This window comes from Grampus griseus, assembly GCF_964374135.1.
Source record: "Grampus griseus genome assembly, chromosome: 21".
Classification (NCBI taxonomy): Eukaryota; Metazoa; Chordata; class Mammalia; order Artiodactyla; family Delphinidae; genus Grampus; species Grampus griseus.
In genome coordinates, this window is record NC_139015.1 from 33,211,689 (window position 1) to 33,238,105 (window position 26,417).

A 26,417-nucleotide genomic window follows, 5' to 3' on the forward strand; every position below is an offset into this window, starting at 1 on the left:
GTCTTTGTTCTCTGTGACTAGATGGCTGAGCAGGAAGGAGAGAATTAGCCACAGGCCCTTGGTGGTGTTTGCTAGGACCAGTTTTGTGTTGAACTCTGCTGATCTCTTGTAACAAAAGCGACAGTACCATCAACTCTGCCACTTAACGGTGTGATTGAACCTGGGGAAATTACTTAACTTCTGAGTCTGATATTGCTCAGCGTACCATGGGGACAGCGATACCTTCCTGGCAGTGTCACTGTGAACGCAGAGTGCCTGGCTCCATGGTTGGCAGGTTACTGGTGCTGAGTACATGGTGGTAATGGCTGTCTTTTGTCGTCTTCCCGCCCAGCTCAGGCACATTCTGAGGCTTTGATGTGGTCATCTTTTAGGCAAGAAGCAAACTGTATCATAGTGATTGGTTTGAAATACTTTATTCAGATTTTTCTGAGTTCTTTGATTCATAAGAAGTGTTGCTCTAAGTTGTAAATGAAGTATCCCATAATCTTGGAGTTCTCAGAGTATATAATTTTAGACATTTTAATTTTTTTTTAAATAAATTTATTATTTTATTTTTGGCTGCATTGGGTCTTTGTTGCTGCGCGCAGGCTTTCTCTAGTTGCGGCGAGTGGGGGGCTACTCTTCATTGCGGTGCACGGGCTTCTCATTGCGGTGGCTTCTCTTACTGCGGAGCACAGGCTGTAGGCGTGCAGGCTTCAGTAGTTGTGGCATGTGGGCTCAGTAGTTGTAGCTTGCGGGTTGTAGAGCACAGGCTCAGTAGTTGTGACGCACAGGGTTGCTTATTTGCTCCGCGGCATGTGGAATCTTCCTGGACCAGGGCTTGAACCCATGTCCCCTGCATTGGCAGGCAGATTCTTAACCACTGCGCCACCAGGGAAGCCCTCTTAAACATTTTAAAGCATTCTTTTTTATAAGTTAAGGGGTTTCCTGTTGAAATATAAGTATCTTTTAGCTGTGTGGCCCTGAATTTCCACTTAGCTAGTAAGTTCAGTGCCTTTGGCTTTGGGTAATCATCACCCATTTAGCACCAGACTCACAGATTGCCCTACTTATGATTGTCATTTTTGATTGGAAAGACTATTACTTGATTGGCAATGATTATGATTTTTAGATTACAGTTTTTTTGATTATTAAAAATATGGAATATTTTTTACTTTCTGAGCTATTTTTATAACAATTCTTTAATATCTCAGTAGAATTCACTTAAGTTGTTTTTCTTTGCATTATGTATTTTCACAAGAGGTTTTAAGCAAAGAGGACACTTTTGGGGGGTTCTCTGCCCAGTTTACAGGAGTCCCTTTCTCTGAGACCTGAAGTTGTGGGTGTCCTACTTGTGGCTCTCCATCCTTTTGGTCACATACAATCGGACTAGGGATGAAAAACAGACTGTAGCTGTATTATTTGGAGTTTCCTGGGAATTTAGAATTGGGATTGAGTTATGGCTGGTCTTCAAAACTATCTTCTTGAACTGGCATGGTGAAGACTTGGAGTGTGTGTGTGGCTCTCTTCAGCGTTGTGTGGAGAAACAGAAAAAGTTGGTCTTCAGAGAGAAAACAAATAGATGGGCAGAAGCAAAGGTGAAAGTCAGAAGGGGAGTACTGTCTGGATTCTTAACAGCTTTGCAGATCCTAATTTCACTACTCAAGGAGGCCCAGCTATCTTTATGTACCATAACATACATCAGTGGTCTTCCAGTAAGTTCCCTTTTTTTGCACAGTTTTGCTCAAATTAGTTTCTCTGACTTAACAGCAAAAGAACCTTGACTAAAGAAGCTAGATGAAGCTTAAAACAAAAATAGATGGGTATGAATATCTACATGCAGAAGGAGGAAGTTAGACCCTTTACGTACACTATGCACATGGATCATAACTTCAATTTAAAACTAAAGCTGTGAGAATCTTAGAAGAAAACATAGAAGTAAATCTTCCTGACCTTGGATTAGGCAAAACCTTCTTAGATATAATACCAACAGCAAAAGATAGATAAATTGAACGTTACCAAGAATTAAAAACCATTGTGCTGCAAATTATGCCATCAAGAAAGTGAAAAGATAACTCACAGAATGTGCGAAATTATTTACACATCTTATATCTGATAAGGTGCTTTTACCCTGAATACTGAAAACAAAAAAAAAACAAACCGAAAAAAAAACCACCTCTCACAACTCAATAATAAAAAGACAATTCAGTTGTTTAACAGGAAAGACTCTGAATAGACTTGTCCATAGAGGATATACAGGTGGCCAATAAGCACATGAAAAGATGCTCAACGTTGTTAGTCATTAAGGAAGTGCAAATCAAAACCACAGTGAGAGGGACTTCCCTGGTGGCACAGTGGTTAAGAATCTGCCTGCCAACACAGGGGACACGGGTTCGAGCCCTGGTCTGGGAAGATCCCACATGCCACGGAGCAACTAAGCCCGTGCACCACAACTGCTGAGCCCATGCGCCACAACTACTGAAGCCCGCACGCCTAGAGCCCGTGCTCCGCAACAAGAGCAGCCACTGCAATGAGAGGCCCACTCGCCGCAACTAGAGAAAGCCCGCACGCAGCAACGAAGACCCAACACAGCCAAAAATTAAAAAAATAATAAAAATAAATGAATTATAAAAATTTTTTTTAAAAAACACAGTGAGATAATATAATACTTCACACCCACTAGGATGAGCATAACTTTTTAGAGAGATAATAACAAATGTTGACAGGCTGTGGAAAAATTGGAACTGACGTGTTGCTAGCAGGAGTGTAAAATGGTACAGCTGCTTTGGAAAACAGTTTGGTCACACTTCAGATGTTAAACAGAGTTATTACGGGACCGAGCAATTCCACTCCTAGGAACATACCCACATGAAGCATGTATATCAGCTGATGAATAGATAAACAAAATGTAGTGTATCCATAAATGGAATGTTTTTGAGCCATAAAAAGGAATGAAGTGGTGACACGTCCTACAACAGGGATGAACCTTAAAAGCATGCTGAGTGAAAGAAGCCAGACACAAAAGACCCCACACAGTGTATAATTTCATTTATATGAAATGTACAAAATAGGCAAGCCCATGAAAACAGAAAGTAGATTAGTAATTTCTAGAGGCTGGAGAGAGGGAAATGGGAGTGACAGCCAATGGATACAGGATTTCTTTGGGGAAGGTGGAAAGGTTCTAAAATTAGAGTGTGGTGATGTGAATGTACTAAAATCCATTGCATTGTGTATTTCAAATGGGTGAGTTGTATGGTATGTGAATTATATCTCAATTTTTAAAAATTTAAGAGTAGAGAAATAGACAATAAAGTTAACATGTTAACTTGGATACAGGTTTCAAAAATAATCCTAATAGATTTCTACAGAGAAAACTTAGCTGTAACTTTTTTCCTAAATACTTATGCCTTGGGACTTCCCTGTTGGCGCAGTGGTTAAGAATCCACCAGCCAATGCAGGGGACACGGGTTCAATCCCTGGCCCGGGAGGATCCCACATGCCACAGAGCAACTAAGCCCGTGCACCATAATCACTGAGCCTGTGCTCTAAAGCCCGCAAGCCACAACTACTGAAGCCCACACACCTAGATCCCGTGCTCTGCAACAAGAGAAGACACTGCAGCGAGAAGCCTGTGCACTGCAACGAAGAGTAGCCCTCTCGCTGCAACTAGAGAAAGCCTGCGCGCAGCAACGAGGACCCAACACAGCCATTAATTAATTAATTAATCAATCAAGCAATTAATTTAAAAAATTCTACCAAAAAATTCTTATGCCTAAGTATGTATATTTTTCTTAATAATAAAGTTTTAAAATTCTACATAGCAGGTTACTTTATTTAAAGGTAATTTGACCAAAATTTAGTAGCGGTTGTATTTATCAGTCTGAGTGACAGTGTAAGTTGAAATGTAGATTTTTTTTCCCCTAACATATTTCCCTTGTTGCCATTATGTTTTCTGAGTGAACGGAGGTTGTTGTGTAATGAAAAGATCTTTGGATTTGGCACTTGCTGGAGCAGGACAGAGGTGTTCAGTCTGTGGTCTTGAACAAATAATTTAATTTTTTAGAGCATCGATTTCAGGAACTTTAAAGCGACTATCATACCAGGATAAAACCTTTTTTTTTTTTCTTTCTCGTGTTTATAGAAGTTTTGGAGGTTTTCCTAAGAAAAATAAGCATAAGTATATTCAGCGTCTATCCTTGTTTCAGTTTGTTTGTCCACACCAGTGTTATCTTAGATTTAGGGCTTCTGCAAACAGAAATGGTATCCAACTTTGTCTAATGTCTAGTATTACATAAACAGGTTCTCTGTTTATATTATTTAAAGAAACTGAAATTTTAATAACATTATTGGTGACCTTTGAAGTAGTAGGTGATGGAAGTCATTGAAATATTAACTGAAAAGCTTATTTTAACCTTCTTCCTAATATACGTCCTTTGCCTTTATAAAACAATTGTCATTGATTTTGACTGTTTTTAGATATTAGCATGGTATCTACTAATTATGTTAATTCCAGATTAGTGTATAATTTGAAAAACATGTATTAATTGTATGTTATCACTTTTCACCTTTTAGCTTGCTTTTGATAAAATTATGTTTTTTAATGAGTGATAACAGTCGATTTTAGAGATTTCTACTGTAATTGCATTCGATCTCATGTACATGTATTATTTTGTGGCTCATGTGTGTCAAATACCTCTTTTTGTTGCAGTTAAGTGATAATACAGGACCGGTTTCAATTGTGTGTGTGTGTTTGGTTTTGTTTTAGCTTGAAAGCTACATGATATTAACATGCTAGCCTTTTCTTATTTGCAGAGATCCTGCATATTTTGATGAAAATTGGCTAAACAGAATTAAAACTGAAGTAGGAGATAATTGGAGGCTAAAGGTATTTTCTTTTTATTTTCCTATTTGTTAATTAACCTTTTACTTGGGTGTATATAATACTTGTTGACTTTTGCTCTGATGTGTCTAGTGAGCTTTAGAAACTTAGATAGCCTTTGGTGAAATAATCTAGAATTGAAGATTGGGGTAACCTGGAATTGCTCACCAAGATATAGTCTGAGTTGGTAAAGCATAGTGACTGAGGGCTCGGGCTTCAGAGCCAGACTGCCTGTGTCCACATCCCAGCCCAGCCACTCACAGCCGCTGGGAAAGTCTTTAACCTTTCAGTGCCTGAGTTTTCCCGTTTGTAAAATGGGGATTGTGATAGGATCTACCTCACAGAGATAAATGAATTAATACATATAATGTACTTAGGACAGTAATGTTAGTTGCTAGTGTTGTTATTAATAATGAGAAAATACTGATCATTATTAACTGTGTCCAGAACACTCAGAGAATGGATTATTTTTATTTCCTTCCTAGTAGCCTTATTTTTCGGTATTCCCCAAGCATCTTTGATGGAAACCCACAGTGAGAAACACAGTTTACACTGCAGCCTCCCACCCGCCTAACTGCATGTTCCTGAATAGTTGAATACGTTTTTAACCTTACTTAATGCAGTAATGTTTTTAGTTTAGTTTTTGAAATATAGATTGCAACCCATCTGTAAATTATTTTTTTAACTTTATATTTTGAAACGATTATAGATTCACAGGGGTTGGGAAAAGAAATGTACAGAGAAGTTCCACATACCTTTCCCCTAGTTTCTCCAGGGCTGACATCTTGTGTGACTGTAATGCAGTAGCAAACCTGGGGAACCGACGTGGATACGATCCACAGCGTGTTCACAGTTCAGTCGTTCTGCACACACTCTTCTGTGTGTGTGCGCCGCCCTGTGTGGCCCTGTCAGCGTGTAGACTCACATAACGGCGATGCAGGCTGCCCCATCCCTGCCAGGTGTCCGGTGGAGCCTCTCTCCCATCAACCACACCACCCTCACCCGAACCCCTGGCCACCGCTGACTTGTTCTCCATCTCTATAGTTTCCTTACACCACCTTGATCTGTGGTCATGACTGGCAGCTTGGAAAACTCTGGAGCCATTTATTTTTAATACACATTGGTAGGGACTCCGAAGTGCAAGTGAGTGAGCGTGTGAAACCCCTGGACTTAAGATGAGCTAAGCGTGGTTTGTCTTTATATTTCCCCATAAAACACGTGTTTGAGGAAAATATTTACTCACTGACTAGATATTGGGTCTGCCAAAATCTAATTCCTCCTTTTCACTAAGCTAGAGTGAATGGATGCTATTTAATTTCTCAATAACCCTTCAAGAACAGGCAATAAAAGTGATGGCTTTTTAACGTTATAACCTGTTTAAAGTCTTGCTGCTAAATCAGCTTATGTTTGCTGCTGCTTCACAAGAGGGAGTTGCGTGTCCCACGCCCGTGCACACAGTGTGCGCGTAAATCCACACGGTCTTCAGTGTCACCAGGGTGGCAAAGGCAGTAACAGAGAGAAAGCGAAATGTTTATTGTACTCTTAATATTCTGAACTGAAAGTAACCATTCCGATTTGCATTCCTATTCTCTATATTTTATCCTATATTATGTTTCTTCAATTATATTTCTTCAATTTTAAGATTGATTTTAAGATACCATTGATTAATTATAAGATTTGTAGCTTTTTTCAGTGGAGAATAAACTACCATTTTAAGTGAAAACATTGATTTTTAAGACTTTCTAATTTAAAATGTTATAATACGAAAAATTGAACACCCTAGAACTAGAGAAAGTATATTATATATTTTCCGTGTCTCCAAATTTTTAGGCATACAAAACATGTTAGTTTTATTTATGAGATTCTTTTTTTTTTTAATATGAAGTTTTCAGTTTATTTTCTCCCTTAAAAATAAGTATGTCTTTGATTAACCACTGGATCCCCCTGCTGTGGAATCTTTTATTTGATAGCTATCACTCCTACAGTCTTCTGTCCTAGGACATCTTCAACTATGAGCATCTACCTGGGGACAGCCAGGTAGATGATCAACAGCATCATATCGTGTGTGCATATGACTTAACGCAAATTCAGCCAGATGAGTTGGGTCAAAAAAAAAAAAGGGAAGAAAATAAGTTTACAGTAAATAGTGCAGGTAATTCTGCCCGTGATTTCACCCAGGTAACATGACCAGGAGCCTGCGCTCTGGAGTTGAGTGAGTGTTGGCCCCTCATCCTGTCTTGTTACTGGGATGCTTTTTATAGCACAAGTATCTTGGCAATGCTGAGCGTTATACTAACATTTAAAGATGCAGTAGTATTTTTTTAACCTTATGGCTCCTAAATATTTACTTGGTCTCAGCTGAAGGAAAACACTTTTCTGACCATGGAGGAATTTGGAATCATTCCTTCATAGGTGACTACCTGATTTGTAGGTTGTGTTAGGAGATATCCAAGGGTAATTTTGACTGTAATTTTTGTTTAATGCTCTAAATTTAGAACTTACCCTCTATGTAACATGCAACTCTACTTTTCTGGGTAAAACAGCACTGAGCTCAAGTCTTCACTAAGGATGATACATTTTTTTTTCCATGCAGAAGATCTACATAATTTAATCTTACTGTTAGGTCTTGTTCAGTTACCTTCGAATTTTTGTCAGTGTGGTTAGAACATTGAAAATTTAACATAATTGGATACTTAATTTGCTTTATAAATCTCTTAGATCAAATAAATTAAGCCACTGATAGTCTTTTTTATGATAGTAATTCAAATGTACTGTTGAATTTTATTTTTTATGTTTACTTTATGATTAACAAGAATGATTAGTTGGTTCAGAAATTTTTTAGGTTAAACTATATTTTCATCTGTGATTGCTTTTTACCCAGTTGGTTTCTCTCTCTTTAAACAGATAAGCAATTTAAAGAAAATTTTGAAAGGAATCCTGGATTACAATCATGAGGTAAGGAGTTTTTATCATTCTGCTTGGAAGTATTACTGTAGGATAGTTTAATCTTACAATATTTTACAGTAGTTTCAAGTAAAGGAAATATTACCTTAATATTAATAATCAGCTTTATCTTCCATTGTATGATCTCTAAGATGTTGGTTCAAAAAGCTGGTTCACCAGCTATTAGATGTTTACTAGATAATCTTTTTCACTATAATATGGATAGTTTGTGAGTGGTTACTCATTTATGTTGAACTTTCCCTTCTGCTGCCCATTAACTCTCTCCTTTCTTCCCTTACTCGTGAAGGTGGTTTAGAGTCCATGCATAGTTTCTAACAAGTCCTGTGCCTACTTCCATTTTATTCCTTGGCAAACCCCTACCCCTAGATTAACTCAGTTTATCCTCTGAGTCTGCATCAGAACGGTCAGGATATCGCTGGGGAAAAAAATCAGGCAGTGGAACTAGTTTTACTTTAAATTTCATGATCACAGATACCAAGTGGACGCAACATAGCCTAGAAACACCTGTGTTATTTCCTTACTGTTTTTTCCCGACAAGCTTACGTGCATTTAAACCTACATCTGTACTTACGTTATCTGTCTTCACCTCAGTGTGTGACTCTGCCGTCCGCCCTACTATTCAAGTCCAGAGCCTACAGATCATCCTGCAGTCCTTCCTTCATTTGATATCATCAGCAAGACCTATAGTTAAATCTCCAAAATACAGTTTTCTCTGTTTCTGCTGCCACCACCCTGTACCGAGCCATCACCAGCTTTTGCTTAGATAACTCGCGGAGTGTGCCCTGATTTCACTTCTGCCCCGCTACAGTCTATTCTCCACTCTCAAGCCAGGATGAGTTTTTAAAAAGGAGAATTTATGTCACTCTCATCCTCCAAGTCATCTTCCATGGTTTCCTGTCGCATCGAGAATCAGATCCATACTTCTTACGAGGAGCCACCGGATGCCACATGACCCTTCTCACCTCCTCTTTCCCTGCTCTTTCCTTACCCATCACACTACAGCCACATTCATCCTGCTTCTGTGCTTTTAGGATCTTCTTTTTTCACTGTAGGGTTATCAGACAGAAACCTACCCGTTTGTCTAAATGTGTCATTTCATTTGGGGCCAGTTTCCCCATGAAGGAAGCCTCCATTCTCTTTCCTTATGTGGGTGTCTTGTTATCAGTATTTTAGAGTCAAATGGAGTGAAGGTGGCCAGGGGAGTCTTCCTGTTGTGGGCATGAACCTATATTTAACTTCTGCTCTTTCTGGTGCCCCCTGGTTCAGAAGCTCTCAGGCTCTACTTCTCTGGAGAGTGCACATCCAGTCTTTCTGGGGAGGTGGAGGGGTCAGTAGTACTCAGTTTCTTTGCTCAGCGTGCATACCACATACCAGATGAGGGACTAAGTTGTTGTGACTCAGGATAGTTATAATTTATGTATGGGAGGTATAAGTAGAAATTGGGAGTGAGATTGGCTTAACTGCTCTGCTCTTAACAGTGAGTTTCTGACAAACTAGTCTCTATCAAGTATTTTATTTGGTCATATAGATGTAAATGCAATTCTCATGTTTTTATCTCTGTCCAGATTTTAGGGCAGCAAATTAATGACTTTACTCTCCCTGATGTGAACCTTATTGGGGAGCATTCTGATGCCGCAGAGCTGGGAAGGATGCTCCAACTCATTTTAGGCTGTGCTGTGAACTGTGAACAGAAGCAAGGTAATTTATTTGACGTTAGTGTATGCATGTAAAATAGTTAAGTAAAGTAATACACATTGTATATTTTATATATAAATCCCATGTACAAACAACAACATCTTAAGGCCACCCACAAAGTATGCCATTTTCTGTGATTTTGCTAGTAATCTGTTTTCAAGCTGAAAAGAGTTTTACAGGTTAGAATAAATTTGATTATGATGATGTTCTTCCCCTTTCTGCAAGACTGCATAATTCTTTGAGTAGATTATTTTTAACTACACTGAATGTAATGAAATTTACTGTTAATTGGACAAGGTCCAGCCAAATTAATTAATAATTAATTAATAATAGTCAATTCAGCTATAGGAGTGTAAAGTTCGATATTTTAGATTGCAAGTGCAAAGGGTTTACTTCATAAACATTTACTGAATTCATGCATCATGCCGGGGCTTGGAACACAGTGTCAGACAAAACCAATATAGTACCTGCCCTCACGGAACTTGCAGTTGAGTGGGGTGGGCATTTCTAAGTAGAACCCTTGACTTTAAAAGGCAGATGAAAAATTATTTAATGTAGTTCATTGAATTCAGATAAGAATTTCTTATGTATTTATTCTGTTAGGAGATTCATCAGCTCTTGGAGATGTATAGCTGTTAAGAGTTGGCTCATTATTTATTACAGGGTGTGAATAGGAGAAGGCAAGGATGTTACCTATATCCGTCATTCTATGGGAAGACAATCAAAATATTTGTTGAGCTTCTCACACAGACCAAGTGTTCTCTGTAACACCTGGCTTGAGGTTTTCCCTAAAAATTACATAAATGATGAAAAATTTGAACAGGATTTTAACCTCTCACTGTCCAGAGGGCATGCTCTGGTCTCAGGAACACAGCAGAGAGCTTGGATCAAATGCACTTCTGAGTTGCCCAGTGTTACCTGTCACTGCCCTGGGGGCCCGGCCTCTTTCCTCGTCTGCAGAGGGAGGGCACGACAGCTGGTCGTCGTGAGGAGTCGGTGAAACGGTGTGTGTGTTTGCTTCGCAACCCATAGCGCACCGCAGACACAAGGGCTCTGTGTTTAGAGGCTGTTTCTCAGTTCCTAGAAGTGAGGCGTTGGCTCAGCGTGCATTTCTCTTGGCTATCTGACTTGTCAAATTGGGGCACGTAAGTGGTGGTGTATTTGAAAAAGCAGAGATTAGCAGTAAAAATGCACTAAAAATAATATTTACCTAGTTCTCCCTCCTGCCTGGTTAACAGAACAAACAGCACTTTTTACAAATTGGGAAACTGAGACTCCTGAGTATTGTTTGACTTGCCCAAGATCTCTTGCTCGTGAGAGGCTAGCGAGGACAAAAACACGTGTCTCCCACATTAGAACTAAATGCTCTTTGTACTGAGCTGAGCTGTAGGCTTTGGACCTAGACGCTCATTTTGCAGGACAGACTCCCTGGCGTAGCCTAGCTCATTCTCCACTGCCTCCTGGATCTGCCAGTAATCATACGTACTTGGATTTTGGACTTTTAAGATTTAACTTTTTTTTTTTTAACTTTTCAAAACTAGTACATTAACGTGGTTCTCATCATCATTTTATCATCCAGCATTTTACGGTGTTCGCGGGGAAGGGCCTTGACGTGGCAACACCGCTTCTTAACTAACGCTTCCCCTCTCACACCTGACTAACCTCCGCCCCCTGTCCCCCGTCACACCCTTCACACCCACAGGGCTGTCGTCCGTCTTCCTCCCATGACTGGGCCACTGCCTCTCCCCACCATGTTCACAGTCTTTCATTCCGATCCCGGCTGTGCCAGCTGCTCTGTAGCCTGGGAATTCTGTGCTTGGTGCCTTGCACCCAACGCTCGTAGGACGCTCCTCACTAACAAACCAAACAAACAAAAAGTTCAGCTCAGACTAAAGGGATTCTTTTTTTTTTTTAAACCGGAAAGTGGTTAAGTTATCATGCACAGTATTCCTACTTTGGGCCTAAGAACGATGCCTGTGGTTTAAGTGTGTTGTGTACACTTGCATATGCATCATTGATTGGGTACAAGCATCCTTACGACAGTACTTCCTTAAAAACATGCTTTGTTTAACTAAAAGCTTTGGCATTAACAACCAGAATGTCGTAATTTAATAGTGCTGTCAAAATTCTTTTTTTTTTTTAAACAAGTTACCTGTCAAGCAAAGGACTACAGTTTGGCATTCCAAATCCATGAGTTTCTTGCCAGTAGGTCACTGTAACGATTGCACAGTAAGACTCTTTCATATAATATTAGAGTGCTGAGACAATTTTTTTTGGTGATTTTTTGGGTATAGAGTGGAGAGAGGCAGGTTGAGGCTATAATTTCCTAATGACTTTATGTTTTAAAATGTTTCTTATTGGGTGGGGACGGGGGAGTGATGAATTGGGAGATTGGGATTGACATGTATACACTAATGTGTATAAAATGGATGACTAATAAGAACCTGCTGTATAAAAAAATAAAATTCAAAAAAAATGTTTCTTGTTAAAATATATTTACGTATTTGTTGAAATCCAGCTGGCCTATTGATTTTTTATGCTTAATACCTGTTTTTTCATCTATTATTGGATTTGAAAATAATGAAAACTACTTCCAGGGCTTTATTTAGAAGGCAGAATTTTTTTTTTTCAACTTTGGCACTCTGAACGGCTAAGGGAGCCTTCTCTTTTTCGGCATTGGTGAGGGTAAGGTGGATGAAATTGATGCTTTAGCTTATTAGAGACTTGGGTCATTGTTTTAAAGCCCAGGGTTACACAGTGTTTAACTATAGCGTCAGTCTCTATCTTAAATTCACCTTAATTCTTTGTCCTGAGCAGGTCTCAGTATCCCTAAGTTTTTTTTTTTTAATTGTAGAAAATATTAAGGTAGAAATTATACACAATTCAATACTTTGATGTCACATAAGAATAAAACACAGACATCAAAGTTTTATAACATGTAGCAAAGAATAATGTGAAAGATTTTTAGATTTTAGGAACAGTAATACAGAGTCCTTTCCATTCTGGCCTTAGGCTGTACCGTTTCATTGTTTTACATTCCCGAGATCCTCCATTCCTGTGACCTTTAGCTGTAGCCTCAACTTTATGGGGGGGGGGCAGTTATTTTTAAGGACGGATAAATAATGTGATTTTCAGCCTTTACTTTACCTATGACACATGTATTTAACCATATACGAGGAATTCCGAGGAAGAATCAAAACACAGGAAACTTCTTTTCAGAATTCATGAAGTGTTAGCCTTTACTCCCTTGATTGTCTATAACTTGAACACTGACATTCCAGGTTGTTCTTACTTTCAGAGTACATCCAAGCCATCATGATGATGGAGGAATCTGTGCAACACGTTGTCATGACAGCCATCCAGGAGGTATGTTGGACCTTTGTGCTTACAGTTTGTGAGAAGTTAAAGGAGCAAACGTGAGTTTAAGTAATTGAAGTAGAAATTTTAAAAAGAGATTCTCCTACTCATTTTTTGAGAATTTTTTTCTTCGCACTTATGCTATAGCTTGTCTCATTTTTATTTAAACGTTAAATGTTTATCTTGGAATTATAGATATTCCGTAACAATTCCTAATTTTTTTTAATGCTCTAATGAATTAGGAATAGTAGACTAATTCCTAAAGCCATTATGAATAATATCTATCTTAAACCAGCAGTCTGCCTCACACTTAAGTATTGGTTTCTTATTTGGAAGGAAATGGGTCTTCAACTCCAGCCAGACTCAAGGCAATTTCTAGATGAATATTTATTTGAAACTGTAGGAGGGGAAAAATGTTTTTCTCCTCTACCCTTTCAAGTTTTTAGCTGCAGCCTCTGTTAAAAACAAACAAACAAAAAACAGATTAACAATAGAAGAGCATACAAATGTATTTAAGTTTTACACAACACAGGAGGCTTCATAAAGAAATGAAGATCAAAGAAGTGTTTCTTTTTTTTTTAAATTATTTTATTTATTTATTTTTGGCCGTGTTGGGTCCTTGTTGCTGCGCGTGGGCTTTCTCTAGTTGCGGCGAGCGGGAGCTACTCTTCCTTGTAGTGCGCGGGCTTCTTATTGCGGTGGCTTCTCTTGTTGCGGAGCACGGGGTCTAGGTGCGTGGGCTTCAGTAGTTGCGGCACGTGGGCTCAGTAGTTGTGGCTCGCAGGCTCTAGAGCGCAGGGTCAGTAGTTGTGGCGCATGGGCTTAGTTGCTCCACGGCATGTGGGATCTTCCTGGACCAGGGATCAAACCCGTGTCCCCTGCATTGGCAGGCAGATTCTCAACCACTGTGCCACCAGGGAAGCCCAAAGAGGTGTTTCAACCTGAGTGTTTTGATGCTGGATTTGGTGAAAAGTGGAAAATCTCGTGGAAAAATGTGATAGGGCGAAAAACAGCAAGTCCTGTTTGTTCGGATTCCTTCTGCATCCCTCTGACTTTGGAGATACGGATACTCCTTTCCTCTGAGCATAGGGAGGGTGCCTCTCACGTGAGGGACTTAAGACCTGCTTCAGAGGAAGGTCAGAAAATTTTTCCTGTCCCTGCTGTTTCTCAAATTCCTTCAGCTTGAAACATTCAACATGCCAAACTGCCATATTTGGGGGTAGCATGTCCTGAACTCCATCAGGTGTCAGACATAGAACTATAAGAGTGAAAGTGATCTTAAGATGGGAGAATTTTTTAATCATAGAAGTAATGGAAGAAACCTTTAAGGGAACTAAAATAGTATAGAATGTAAGTAACTAACAGAAAAAAATGCAACAGACAAACATGAAAAATGCTAAATGCAAATTAAGATAAAGTGTTTCCTTTTTTATTGTACTTTTTTTTTTTTTTTTTTTTTTTTTTTGCGGTACGCGGGCTTCTTACTGTTGTGGCCTCTCCTGTTGCGGAGCACAGGCTCCAGACGCGCAGGCTCAGTGGCCATGGCTCACGGGCCCAGCCGCTCTGCGACATGTGGGATCTTCCCGGACCGGGGCACAAACCTGCGTCCCCTGCATCAGCAGGCGGACTCTCAACCCCTGCGCCACCAGGGAAGCCCTATTTTACTTTTTTTATTTTTTATTTAAAAAATTTTTTTAAATATCTTTATTGGAATATAGTTGCTTTACATTGCTGTGTTAGTTTCTGCTGTATAACAAAGTGAATCAGCTCTATGGATACATGTATCCCCATATCTCCTCCCTCTTGTGTCTCCCTCCCACCCCCGCTTCCTGTCCCCCGGCAGGTGGTCACAAAGCACCGAGCTGCTCTCCCTGTGCTATGAAGCATTTCCTTTTAAATCCGACCAACTGACTGTGAATCTAGCAGTTCCCACTACCTCCTCAGATTTGATTATTTGCTGGAATGACTCATAGAACTCAGTAACAGTGACGGTTTATTACAGCAAAAGGATACGAATCAGAACCAACCCCCCACCCCCCGAAATGGAGGTCTGGGAGGGTCCCGAACTCAGTCTCTGTTGTCCCCTCCCCGTGGAATCAAGACATGTCACCCTCCCAGCACATTACTGTGTGACAACACACAGAGAGAGCTGCCAACCGGGGAAGCTCACCTGAGCTTTCATGTGCAGCATTTTGTTGGGGTTTCATTTTATAGGTGTGATTGGTTGGATCATTGGCCACAAGGTTGAACTAAATTTCCAGCCCCTGTCTCCTCCCCAGAGGCCAGGCTGGTATCAAGTGGCTCAAAGCCCCAACCCTCCCATATGCAGTTGGTTTTCTTGGCGTCACCAGCCCCCAACCAGAGTCATCTCCTAGCTTAAACTATCTAGGGACCCACCATGAATAACAAAGGCACTCAGCAGAGAAATCCCAGAGATTTAGCGGCTGCCTCCCAGGCACTGGGGGCAAAGGAGCAGCCAAATTCTCTATCATACAGGACATTTCAACACAGCAGAGCTTTTAGGAGAGGATCCGTTTGTCAGTCAGGGCTGATGGTAGCAGGGTAAACTAACAAAACGATGGTAAGCCAAGCAAGATATGAGTTTAATTTGCTCTCAAGTGGTCATGGGTTGGCTCCGTAGGCATCAGGGACGCAGCTTTCTTGCATCTTGTTGTCTGCCATCCCTAATGTGTGATTCCCACTCCGTGGTCAGCCGTGGCTGTTTGGCTTCCAGCCCTCACATTCACATTCCGGCCAGCAGGCAGGGCTGAAGGAAGGTTCTCCACTTCCTCTTAGTAAACTTCCAGGAATTCTCACTCCTGTGATCCAGCTGTTACTCACATTGCCACACAGGGAAGCTGGGGAATGTGGTCTTTTTTCCAGGTGGTCATGGACCCAGCCAAAATTTGAGGATTCTATTACTAAGCGAAGACAGGAAAAACAATAAGGGGGCCACTAACTGTTCTGCCTTACTGTCATTGATCCTGTAATTTCACTTTTAGGAATTTATTCTGAGGAAATCTGAAATAGAGAGTTAGATGGTGATAATCGTACTGGCAAGCGTTTATCTACACCTACTCTGTGCTGATGGTGCCGGTACTCACTAACGCAGTACATTTTACGTGCATATTCATTTTGTTTATTTAATAAATACTTATCGAGCACCTAGAATGCAGTGGGAGCTATAGGAGGGCCTTCAGGATACAACTATGGAAAAGATAGACATGGCCTCTTGTCTCACAAAGTGTGATCTAAAGGGAAGAGTGGCCAAACGAGCAATTCGAATACATCCAAAGCATTCAGAATGAAAAGTGCCGTGATGGGGAAAAGATAGTAGGACCTCAAAAGAGTGTGTCCCTCAGCATGGGGATGTTGGGGAAGGGTTCTCAGAGAATGCGGCGTCTCGTCTAAGCACTGGAGGAGGAGAAGAGGTCAGGAAGGGCACACACTTGCGGTCCAGGAGGCAGCCGCGTGGCGCGGGGAGGTGTCGGAAGAAGCCTCAGCAGGCGCGGGAGGTGTGGGTGCTGGAGGCAAGGCAAGAGCGTTAAGGCCAGTAGGATGCCGAGCAGCTTTGTGGAAAGAATTTTGGAAACCAGTGAATTGCTTTTTAAGGAGGAAATACACTGAAGTCTGTATTTGAGAAAATCCAGGCAGTGAGAAGAATGGATTGGAGGAAACAAGGCTAGAAAAGGGAGAGCAGTTGAGACCTTAGTAATTATCTGGTGAGGAACGATGGAAGCCTGAACTAGGTTATGGCGGCTGGGTGGAGAGAAGTGGACAGATTTGAACTTTGTCAGAGCTTTATTTAACAGGTTTGGTGACTGATTGGGCCGTGGAGGAGGATGGGGTGGCTGGATAGAATTATGGAATTGAAGAAGGGCTTTTGTAAGATGATTGTCTGTATGTCTTTATTCAGGTGTAGTTGACTTTGATTTTTTTTTTCTGTTGTGGTAAAATACACATAACATAAAATTTACCATTTTCAAGAATATTTTGTAGCATGTATCAATATTTAGTTCCTTTTCGTGGCTGAGTGATATTCCATGGTGTGGGTGTGCCACATTTTGTTTATCCATTCATCATTTGATGGACGTTTGAGTTGTTTCCACCTTTTCGGTATTGCGAGTAGTGCTGCTGTGAACCTGAGTGTACAGGGTTGTTTTGAACACCTGTTTTTATTTTATTTTTTTAATAAATTTATTTATTTGTTTATATATTTTTGGCTGTGTTGGGTCTTTGTTGCTGCACGCGGACTTTCTCTAGTTGCGGTGAGCAGGGGTTACTCTTCGTTGTGGTGCTCCAGCTTCTCATTGAGGTGGCTTCTCTTGTTGCGGAGCACAGGCTCTAGGTGAGCGGCTTCCGTAGTTGTGGCACGTGGTCTCAGTAGTTGTGGCACATGAGTTTAGTTGCTCTGCGGCACGTGGGATCTTCCCGGACCAGGGCTCGAACCCGTGTCCCCTGCATTGGCAGGTGGATTCTTAACCACTGCACCACCAGGGAAGTCCGAGCACCTGTTTTTAATTCTTTTGGGTATATACCCAGAAATTGAATTTCTGGGTCACATGGTAATTCTGTGTTTAACTCTTTGAGGAAGTGCCAGCACAGGTGTGTTTTCCACCGGTGCTGCACCATTTTACATTCCCACCAGCAATGTGCTAAGAATTCTAATTTCTCTCCCTCATTGTCAACCCTTGTTATTGTCCATCTTCTTGATATTAGCCATCCTAGTGGATGTGAAGTGTTTTCTAATTGTGGCTTATTTGTATTTCCCTAAAGATTAATGATGTTGAGCATCTTTTCATATGTTTGTTGGGCATTTGTATATTATCTTCTTTGGAGAAATGTGATTGGTAATCAAGTAAATGGTAGTCTTTTAATTTTTTAAATGCTAATAGGAAGAAGCCACAGGAAAGAGCAAGATAGAGGTTGAGATAACAAGAGAGAGGATGATAACTAGTAGAGGGTCTCTGAGAACCTGGGAAGAGACAGGGTTGAGAGTGTATTACAACAAGATTGAAAAAGGAAAAGATGGGTATGAATGCTGCCAATTTTGTAGGTTAAGGTACAGGAAATTGGGGAATTTCTTACCTGGAGGCAAGGTTTTCTGATAAGAGTAGTGGGGAGTTGGTGAGGTTTGAGAAGTAGGAAAGGTTTGGAATAATCTCTAAAGGGAACAAAGAGACTGCTGATTGGGGAAGCATAGCTGCACTTTGGGGGCAACTTTGAAGGCCCAGCTGAGACTGGAAACTATATATTGTGTTTTATGGTTTAAAAAATATTTATTCTCTCAGTACTTAGCAGTCAGGATATATGGCCAGAAGAGATAGGCAGCTGGATTGGTCTTGGATTGAGATTTTGCCCAGGAGAAGGTATTAAGGTAAGGGAATTGATTATATTGACAAAGTCATCACAATAATAGACCATGAAGTCTAGGCCAGAAAGAGAAGGTAACTGATTAAACAGATGATGAACTGCGTAACTTAAAGTACGGAGTGGGGAGATTTCCAAAAATAAGATGACAATGTTGGCAGAAGAAAGAGGAGTAGGCTTTACGCAGGCAGAACAGTAATGTTCACCGTGGAGTCTAAGCAAAGTGAAGAAGAATGAACGTAAGATGATGGGCTGTCAGTGAAAACCAGGGAGGAAGTCGGGAGGTATAGGACCTGGAAACCTCGTCGAGGTGGACATCCTAGCTGGGATTGACTGGGAGGAGGCTGTGTTCAAGGGGTTTTATCCACTGCTGTGTTATGATAAGAACTAACATGTAACAATGGGGACTGGAAGAAAATACTTCTACTCCCTTCTACCCCCCCCCGCACCCCCCGAATTAGATCCTTCCTCTCTGAGTGTCTGTCACACATGTCACACATGTCTGTCATCACATGACACTGTATTTGTCTTTCTTACTTGAGCTGTGTGAAACCCATGGCACAGGTAGCTTCTTGAATAGTTCAAAATTACAGACGTGGTTATTTCTGGATGGTAGAATAATGGGTGTTTTCTCTTTGTACTTTTTCTGAATTTTATCTTCTCTACCTTGGGTGTTATTTTTTTAATTGGAAGAAAAATCTTTTGAACATCTTTTTATTAACATTCTTACAATAAAAGCATAAAAATTGAAGTCAGTATTCTTTTACTCTTTCTGAGATTTTTTTCCCTCCTAATAATGCTAAGGGACCTTCACTCTTCTCATGACATTAATATAGAGCAGTGGTTCTCAAACTTCAGTGTGTGGTGCTGGACCCTAACCCCAGAGTCTCTGATTCAGTAAATCTGGGCAGGGACCCAAGAATTTGCATTTCTGACAAGTTCCTAGGCAATGCTGGTGTTGTTGGTTTGGTGTTGTTGGTTTGGGGACTTCTCAGTCAGTGTTGAGAACCACTGATGCAGAGAAGAAGGTACAGCTGAGCATAACATTTCAGTTCTTTAGAGAGTGGGATGAAGGCTGAAATTACAAGATCTCTCAATAGTCTGTCCCCACGTTTCTAATTGTCCCTCTCTTTTGTCCTTCAGACAGAGCATAAGAAGGAAACAGGAGAAAATTGGGACATTTGAGTCTGCCCCTGACATTTGTCACAGTCAGAATTTTATCCCTTCTCCCCAAACCCTCACACACCCTCTGGATCTTCTCTGTGTGCAACACAAGGGTGAGAGAGGCTGAGACCTAGATTCGTGTGTATGTGCGTGTCATCACTGAACATTAGCGGTTAATTTGGGCTGATATTGATGTGACCCACGTTTATTCTTCAGAAATAGTTACTTAGTGTTACTATTTTTCTTACTGAAAAGTCAATATTTTAAATATTTAGCCACATTTTAACTTAAAGACTTGTCTTTTTAGTGGTAAGAATAAGTAATACTTGACTCTCGTGACTGGCCCTGCTGTGAAAATGCATACCAGAATTACACGTGTGATTTTAAGTGAAGGCTAATCCTGCAGCAAAACAAAGCTCCAGGCTGAAGAGCTTCGATGTATAGGAAAATGTTCCTTTTACATTTGTGATTTCATTGTAATTTTTATAATTCTGTGGCAGCTGGGTGTTCATGTTTGTTGTTGTAAGTGTATTATATAGAATGTCACTTTTTTCTCGTGGTTGTAATCATTTAAATCTTAATTTCAGCTGATGAGTAAAGAGTCTCCTGTCTCTGCTGGGAATGATGCCTATGTTGACCTTGATCGCCAGGTACCTGATCTTGCATTGTTTTTATCCATGCAGAGATTAAAGGGTGAACTTTAGATATTAATGAAAAGGATGTTTCAGTTGAAATTGCTTATGAAATATATTGGTATAATTCTTTATTTTTTACCTAAAATTCAAGAACGTAAGCCACTTTACTAATGGATATTACACACTTGTAATTAAATTTGTAATTTGTAATTAACATATTATTGTACAGCCCACTTTAAAATAAATTAACCTCTTTAATTTAGTATAATTCATGTTTTCTAGTCATGTTTTCTTTTTCCATTAGTGATATCTTTCTGTATGCCACGTTTAACACAATAGATGCAGTCCTGGAAAATGGCATGCATTTAATCCTGTGATTTATTTATAATACAAAAGATATCTTACCTTTTATTTCGTGTTATTCTTCAATTGAAGAAGTCTCCTCTACCCTTCATCTTTGTGAAGAAGTGAACTGTCTGGTTTTCACTGACAGCCCATCATCTTACGTTCGTTCTTCCTCACTTTGCTGACTCTACGGTGAACATTACTGTTCTGCCTGCCTAAAGCCTACTCCTCTTTCTTCTGCCAACATCATCATTTTATTTTTGGAAATCTCCCCACTTCATACTTTAGCTTAAGCATTTCATCATCTCTTTAATCAGTTACCTTCTCTTTCTGGCCTAGACTTCATGGTCTATTACTGTGATGATTTTGTCAATATAATCGATTCTCTTACCTTAATACCTTCTCCCGGGCAAAATCTCAATCCAAACCAATCCAGCTGCCTATCTCTCTGGCCGTATATCCTGACTGCTAAGTACCGAGAGAATAAATATTTTTTAAACCATACAACAATTGTGTTGAAATACATTAGCTATTTATTTTAACAATTGAACCCCTGTTCCTCTAGCACATATATATTTTACCAAGGTGAGATTTCTTAGTTATTACAGAATCAACATTACCAAGAACCAAGTAGCCCTAGGAGATGTATAAGAAAACTTGATATGAGGAAAGAACCAATTTCCAAGTACAGAAAAGACAAGACTCAGGACTAAAAGATGTCTGCAGTTGGAAGAAACCCTTCTTTTGACTCGTGCAGAAGGGTTCTTGATTTCTCCCTGCCCCACAGAAAGAACAGGGGGAAGCGTTTTAGTTTTGTATTGTACATGTGCGATCATTAGTTGTTGCCACGTCATATTGCGACGTTCACTGTAGCTCTTTGCTTCTACCCAGCTGAAGAAAACTTCAGAGGAACTGAATGAAGCTTTGTCGGCCAAGGAAGAAATTGCTCAAAGGTGCCATGAGTTGGATCTGCAGGTAAGAGATCTGGTTTTACACCACCTGTTTGCAGCACGGCTCTGCGTCCCACCATGTGCCCTGGGTCCCACGTGCGGTACAGTTTGGCTGTAACACAGCCCTAGTTTGAGAAGAAAAAGGAAACAGAGCCTGGAAAAAGAGTGCAGACTGAACAAAGGTCAGAGTTTTCCTTCCTTCTCACAGCCCCATCTAATTCATAATAAATGAATTTAAAATGGGATAAGCCCACAAGAAAAGAAGAGAAGGAGGAGAGAGATCGGCTCTCAGGAGGACTGGGGGAGATTTTTAAAAGCCCTGATTTGTAGCGTTTTCCAATTTCCACAGTATAAACACTGTCACAGCGACCAATTCCAGGTTGTTAATGGTTTAACAGTCGGCTCACCAGACTCCCGAATATTTAGCAAGTGGCTCGGTTATAGCCAGCAACAGCACACCACTGCTCATCATCAACCTCAGAAGGCCAAAAGGCAGTTGGATAAAGTGCCAAACGGCCTAAAAGGAGTAAAGAATGCAGTGCCAAAAACACCTGTAAAGGGGGGGGGAGCTGCTGTAGCTGAACCCCAGAGAAGCCCCATGCTTGGTGGAAGGCTGCAGCGAGGTGTAATGGGGTCTTCTGTAGGAGAGCTCAGCCCCATTGCCCGTCACCCACTGCGGATACCCTGACCTGTAGCTGGTTTCCCAATCGGAGGGTTCTCTTCTAAAGAAGTTAAGCAAACAGAAGTACAGGAGGTTAGACCGAGTATTAATATTGCAGGGTAAGGCCCTTTTCATTTTGACCTTTCTGGATTCCCTAATTTACAGAAAACCGATTCTTACATGTGAGGAAAATCTGCGTAACAAAAAAGAGAAGGGTCAAGATAAACAGGAAACTAGCCCTAGAGGAAGTGGAGAAATTGGGGTAGTAGAAAAGATTTTTCTTTTTATTTTGTTTTTGGGGTTTTTTTTTGCGGTACGCGGGCCTCTCACCGTTGTGGCCTCTCCCATTGCGGAGTACAGGCTCCGGACGCGCAGGCTCAGGGCCGTGGCTCACGGGCCCAGCCGCTCCACGGCATGTGGGATTCTCCCGGACCGGGGCACTGAGCCTGCACGTCCAGAGCCTGTGCTCCGCAACGGGAGAGGACGCAGCGGTGAGGGGCCCTTATACCGCAAAAAAAAAAAAAAAAAAAAAAAGGACAAGATGCTATTTTAAAAAGAAAAAATCAGAGATCAAGAAACACTAAAAATAGAATTGTCAAAATAAAAAAATTCAATAGAATAGTTAAAAATAAAGTTGAAGAAATCGCTCCTAAATTAAAAGACAGAAAATTAAGAAATAAAATTGTTTGTCTGGGATTTACCTCAAAATCAGGGAGGAGGGGGGAGTGGATGGAAGTCCAGATAGGTGCATAATTGGCCATGTTTCGATACTTGTTAAAGCTGTGTAGTAGGTACACAGGGTTCGTGATATTTTATACTAGAAGCATCTTACCTTGAAAGGCGTAAGAGTTGGTCATTGCTTTGGATGCAGATAGGAAGAAATGTGATCAGAGCACACTTTCTGGGTGATGTAGTAAATAATATTTACCTAGTCATAAGGTTAAGTGCTGTTAATTGCTTTTCAGATTCTAAAATTCAGCTATACACAAATGCAGTATTTTACAATAATGATAAATGAGAGTTGGTTGTTTTTATGAGCAGGATATAAATAGTCTCTTTGACGGTGTAACATTCAAGTCGTACACTGGGATTGGCAGACTGCAGCCGGCCCTGTCTCGTGAGTAAAGTGGTAGTGCAGGCAGGCTTGTTCCTTGATGTGCTGTCTCTGGTGCTTTCACGCTGCAAAGACAGGGTTGAGGACTTGCCACGAGACCTGTGGCTCTGAAAGGCTCAGCTGTTCACTGCCCTATTCCTTACAGAAGAGTTTACCAGTCCCTGGTGTGAACAGATCGCAGAGCGAGTGGCGGGGCTGCAGAGAGGTTATGAGGAGATTGGTGGCAGCGCCATGACACACTCAGCCCTGCAGAAAGCAGTCGTAACACAGGCGTGCTGATGTGACCTCTGAGGTAGCGATGTGAACGTCACTGGTCTTCAGCATCTAGCCCTGCCTGTGGAGAAGCAGTGTTATGAAAGTAAAGATGCGGGTGCTGGAGGTGAGCAGGAGAAGCAGGGCGAGGCAGGGCGGTGAGGGCCCGGTGGGGACCCCCGTGTTCTCGTCTCACCACGAGGGAGCACCGGCAGTACACGGCCGGCCGCTTCTCGCCATCCAGTCTCAGCTCCAAATCACGTGGTTTATCTGTCATGAAATATTCACTGGGCACTTAGGTGTGCCCAGTACTAACCTCAGCCTCCCCGGGAAGTTCCTCGGTCACCAGCCTACAGTCGTCCTCCAGCCTCTCCTCTTAGTCTTTTTTTAAAATAAATTTATTTATTTATTTATTTTTAGCTGTGGTGGGTCTTCATTTCTGTGCGAGGGCTTTCTCCAGTTGCAGCGAGCGGGGGCCACTCTTCATCGTGGTGCGCGGGCCTCTCACTGTCGCGGCCTCTCCCGTTGCGGAGCGCAGGCTCAGTAGTTGTGGCTCATGGGCTTAGTTGCTCCGTGGCTTGTGGGATCTTCCCAGACCAGGGCTCGAACCCGTGTACCCTGCATTGGCAGGCAGATTCCCAACCACTGCGCCACCAGGGAAGCCCCTCCTCTTAGTCTTGCTTTAACCTTCTGCAGAGCACTTTCACTCTAGGTCTTGCATGTATTTATTAGTTTACTTTCTTGCTTAATATGATTTGTCCTTGTTTATATATTTACTATGATGATTTGTTTAGAATATGTAACACATAAGAATAAGAACTGTCTCTGCGTTTTTCATCGTGGTATCCCTTGCACCTGGACAATTGCAGCAGTGCCTAGCACATGGTAGACCCACGATGAGTATCTGAGTGAGCTAATGAGTGGGCACGTGATGGAGTGAAACAAGTCAATGAGTAGTTGTTCAAAATTGCAGAGGTGGCCAGTGAAAGGAGCAGGAATAGTGCCATAACTATTTGTGGAAACGGGGGATGCCGCAAGTGGCTCTAATTTCACATGTCAGAGGAGACAAGTCACTAGATAATGTGTAAGGTTGATAAATCAAGAAATAGTGGGTATAACATGTTATTGAGAGATGTCAAGTCACAGCCAAAAACAATAAAATTAGGAACATTAAAACTAGTTGTCAGGCTTCCCTGGTGGCGCAGTGGTTGAGAGTCCGCCTGCCGATGCCAGGGACGCGGGTTCGTGCCCCGGTCCGGGAAGATCCCACATACCGCGGAGCGGCTGGGCCCGTGAGCCATGGCTGCTGAGCCTACGCGTCCGGAGCCTGTGCTCCGCAACGGGAGAGGCCACAGCAGTGAGAGGCCCGTGTACCGCAAAAAAAAAAAAAAAAAAAAAAAACCTAGTTGTCTCTTGGAAGTAGAAAAACTCAATGGGAAACTGTAGCTTTCCATTATAAGCCCCTTTGCTTTATTTGCTTTTTTTTCCTTAAATTGTGTTTATGTATTATTTTTAATTATTCTCTTGTTGACTAAAAGAAATGCACAACGTGAGAGTTGTGAGTTAAGGTTTCTTTGGGGCAAAATGAGGACAATAGCCCAGGAGACAGCATCTCAGCTCTGAGGAACTGCTCCAAAGTGGTGGGATGGAGGTCAGTATGTATGTGATTTAGGTGAAGAGGGTGCGTGCAGTGAAGCACACGTTCTGGTAGAAGGTGGCTGCCAGTCACGAGGAGCAGTTGTCACCGTTGATGATTTTAGTGCTTTTCTAGATATGAGGAGATGCAAGAATTGGGCTCATAAAATCTTCTCCTGAAAATATCTAACTATCTGAAGGCCTGTTCTGCCAGTTTTCCCAGAGCACGGGGGGCCTCGTTCCTGATCTCTTCCTGAACTCCTTTCAGGGAGCGTTACAGGTCAGCGGCTGCAGCAGCTCATGATTTAATCCTTGTTGAGGCAGATGGCAAGTACCAATTTGTAGTTGACACCTTTTTCTGTGTATGTGAAAAGGATTTCTGCCAAATATATTGAATTAAATTACTTTAGCAACATTTGCTGGTCTGATGAGTCTGGTATTAAGGTGTTGCATTATGCACTCAGCCTTCATATAAATTGACCACATACCAGGCTATAAAGCAATTCCCAATAAAATTCAAAGAATCTGTGTCTTTAGATCATGCTTTCTGACCAAAGTGCAATTTAAGATAGAAATTATTAACAAAGAAATGAGCTTTTAAATTTTAAAGCCTTAAACATTTATTTTAAAAAGAATGAAAGAGCAGAAATGAATGAAATAGACCAGTGGCACGGAATTGAGCTACTACTCTACTCTGAGAAAAGACTCGTGCGTTTATGGAAATCTGACAAGTTAGAGAGCTGGCATTTCAGACTCATTCATTTATTCAGCAAACATTGAGCACCCACTCCAGACCATCCACTGTTCTAGCTGCTGTCAATACAGTGAAGATAGGGGAAAACACAGAAATGGGTAAAACATCCCTGCCTCCAAGGTGCTTGAACGCGATAAAGAAGACAGACAGTGAACAGGATAAGAATACGGTCTGTTGTGTGCTGCTGATAAGTATTCTAGAGAAAGGGGGACTCGGGGGGGGCGAGGGCACGGGGTGGGAGGAACTAGTTCTGACTGGGTTGTCAGCAAAGGCCGCCGGGGAGGCAGCAAGTTAGTAAATCCTAGAGGGTGGATAAGCGGCCTCCCAGGCTTCCTGCGAGGCTCATCCAGGCTCATCCAGGCTCAGCGGGGCAGCTGGTGTCTCCGGGAGCACGAAGGTGAGGGCAGCAGGAGTGAAGCCTGGGGAGAGGAGTCCATCTGCAGAGGCCTGACGGGCCTTGGTACAGGCTGCGTAAATAAATGGGAAGCCGTTGGAGGCTTGTGAGCAAAGACGTCCTGTGATCCGAGTTTTATTTTAATGGATTATGGTGGCTGCTGGGTGGTGAGGGCCAACTCAAGGGGACTAATTCAGAGGGCTTCGCAATAATCAGGCAAAAAATTAGGTTGGCTTAAATCAGAATTGAGGGGCGGTTAGAAGTGGTTG

At 41.5% G+C, this 26,417-nt stretch overlaps 1 protein-coding gene across 1 annotated transcript in view; it reads left to right on the plus strand.

Annotated features, from left to right (window-relative positions):
- The window catches only part of HOOK3 (hook microtubule tethering protein 3), a 93,658-nt gene that overhangs the window by 24,114 nt on the left and 43,127 nt on the right, over positions 1-26,417 (plus strand). The window contains exons 3-8 of the mRNA XM_082680324.1: positions 4,792-4,864; positions 7,763-7,813; positions 9,388-9,520; positions 12,816-12,883; positions 19,996-20,058; positions 21,280-21,363. Coding sequence (XP_082536450.1) covers positions 4,792-4,864; positions 7,763-7,813; positions 9,388-9,520; positions 12,816-12,883; positions 19,996-20,058; positions 21,280-21,363 — 472 coding nt within the window. The remainder of the gene's footprint in view (positions 1-4,791; positions 4,865-7,762; positions 7,814-9,387; positions 9,521-12,815; positions 12,884-19,995; positions 20,059-21,279; positions 21,364-26,417) is intronic.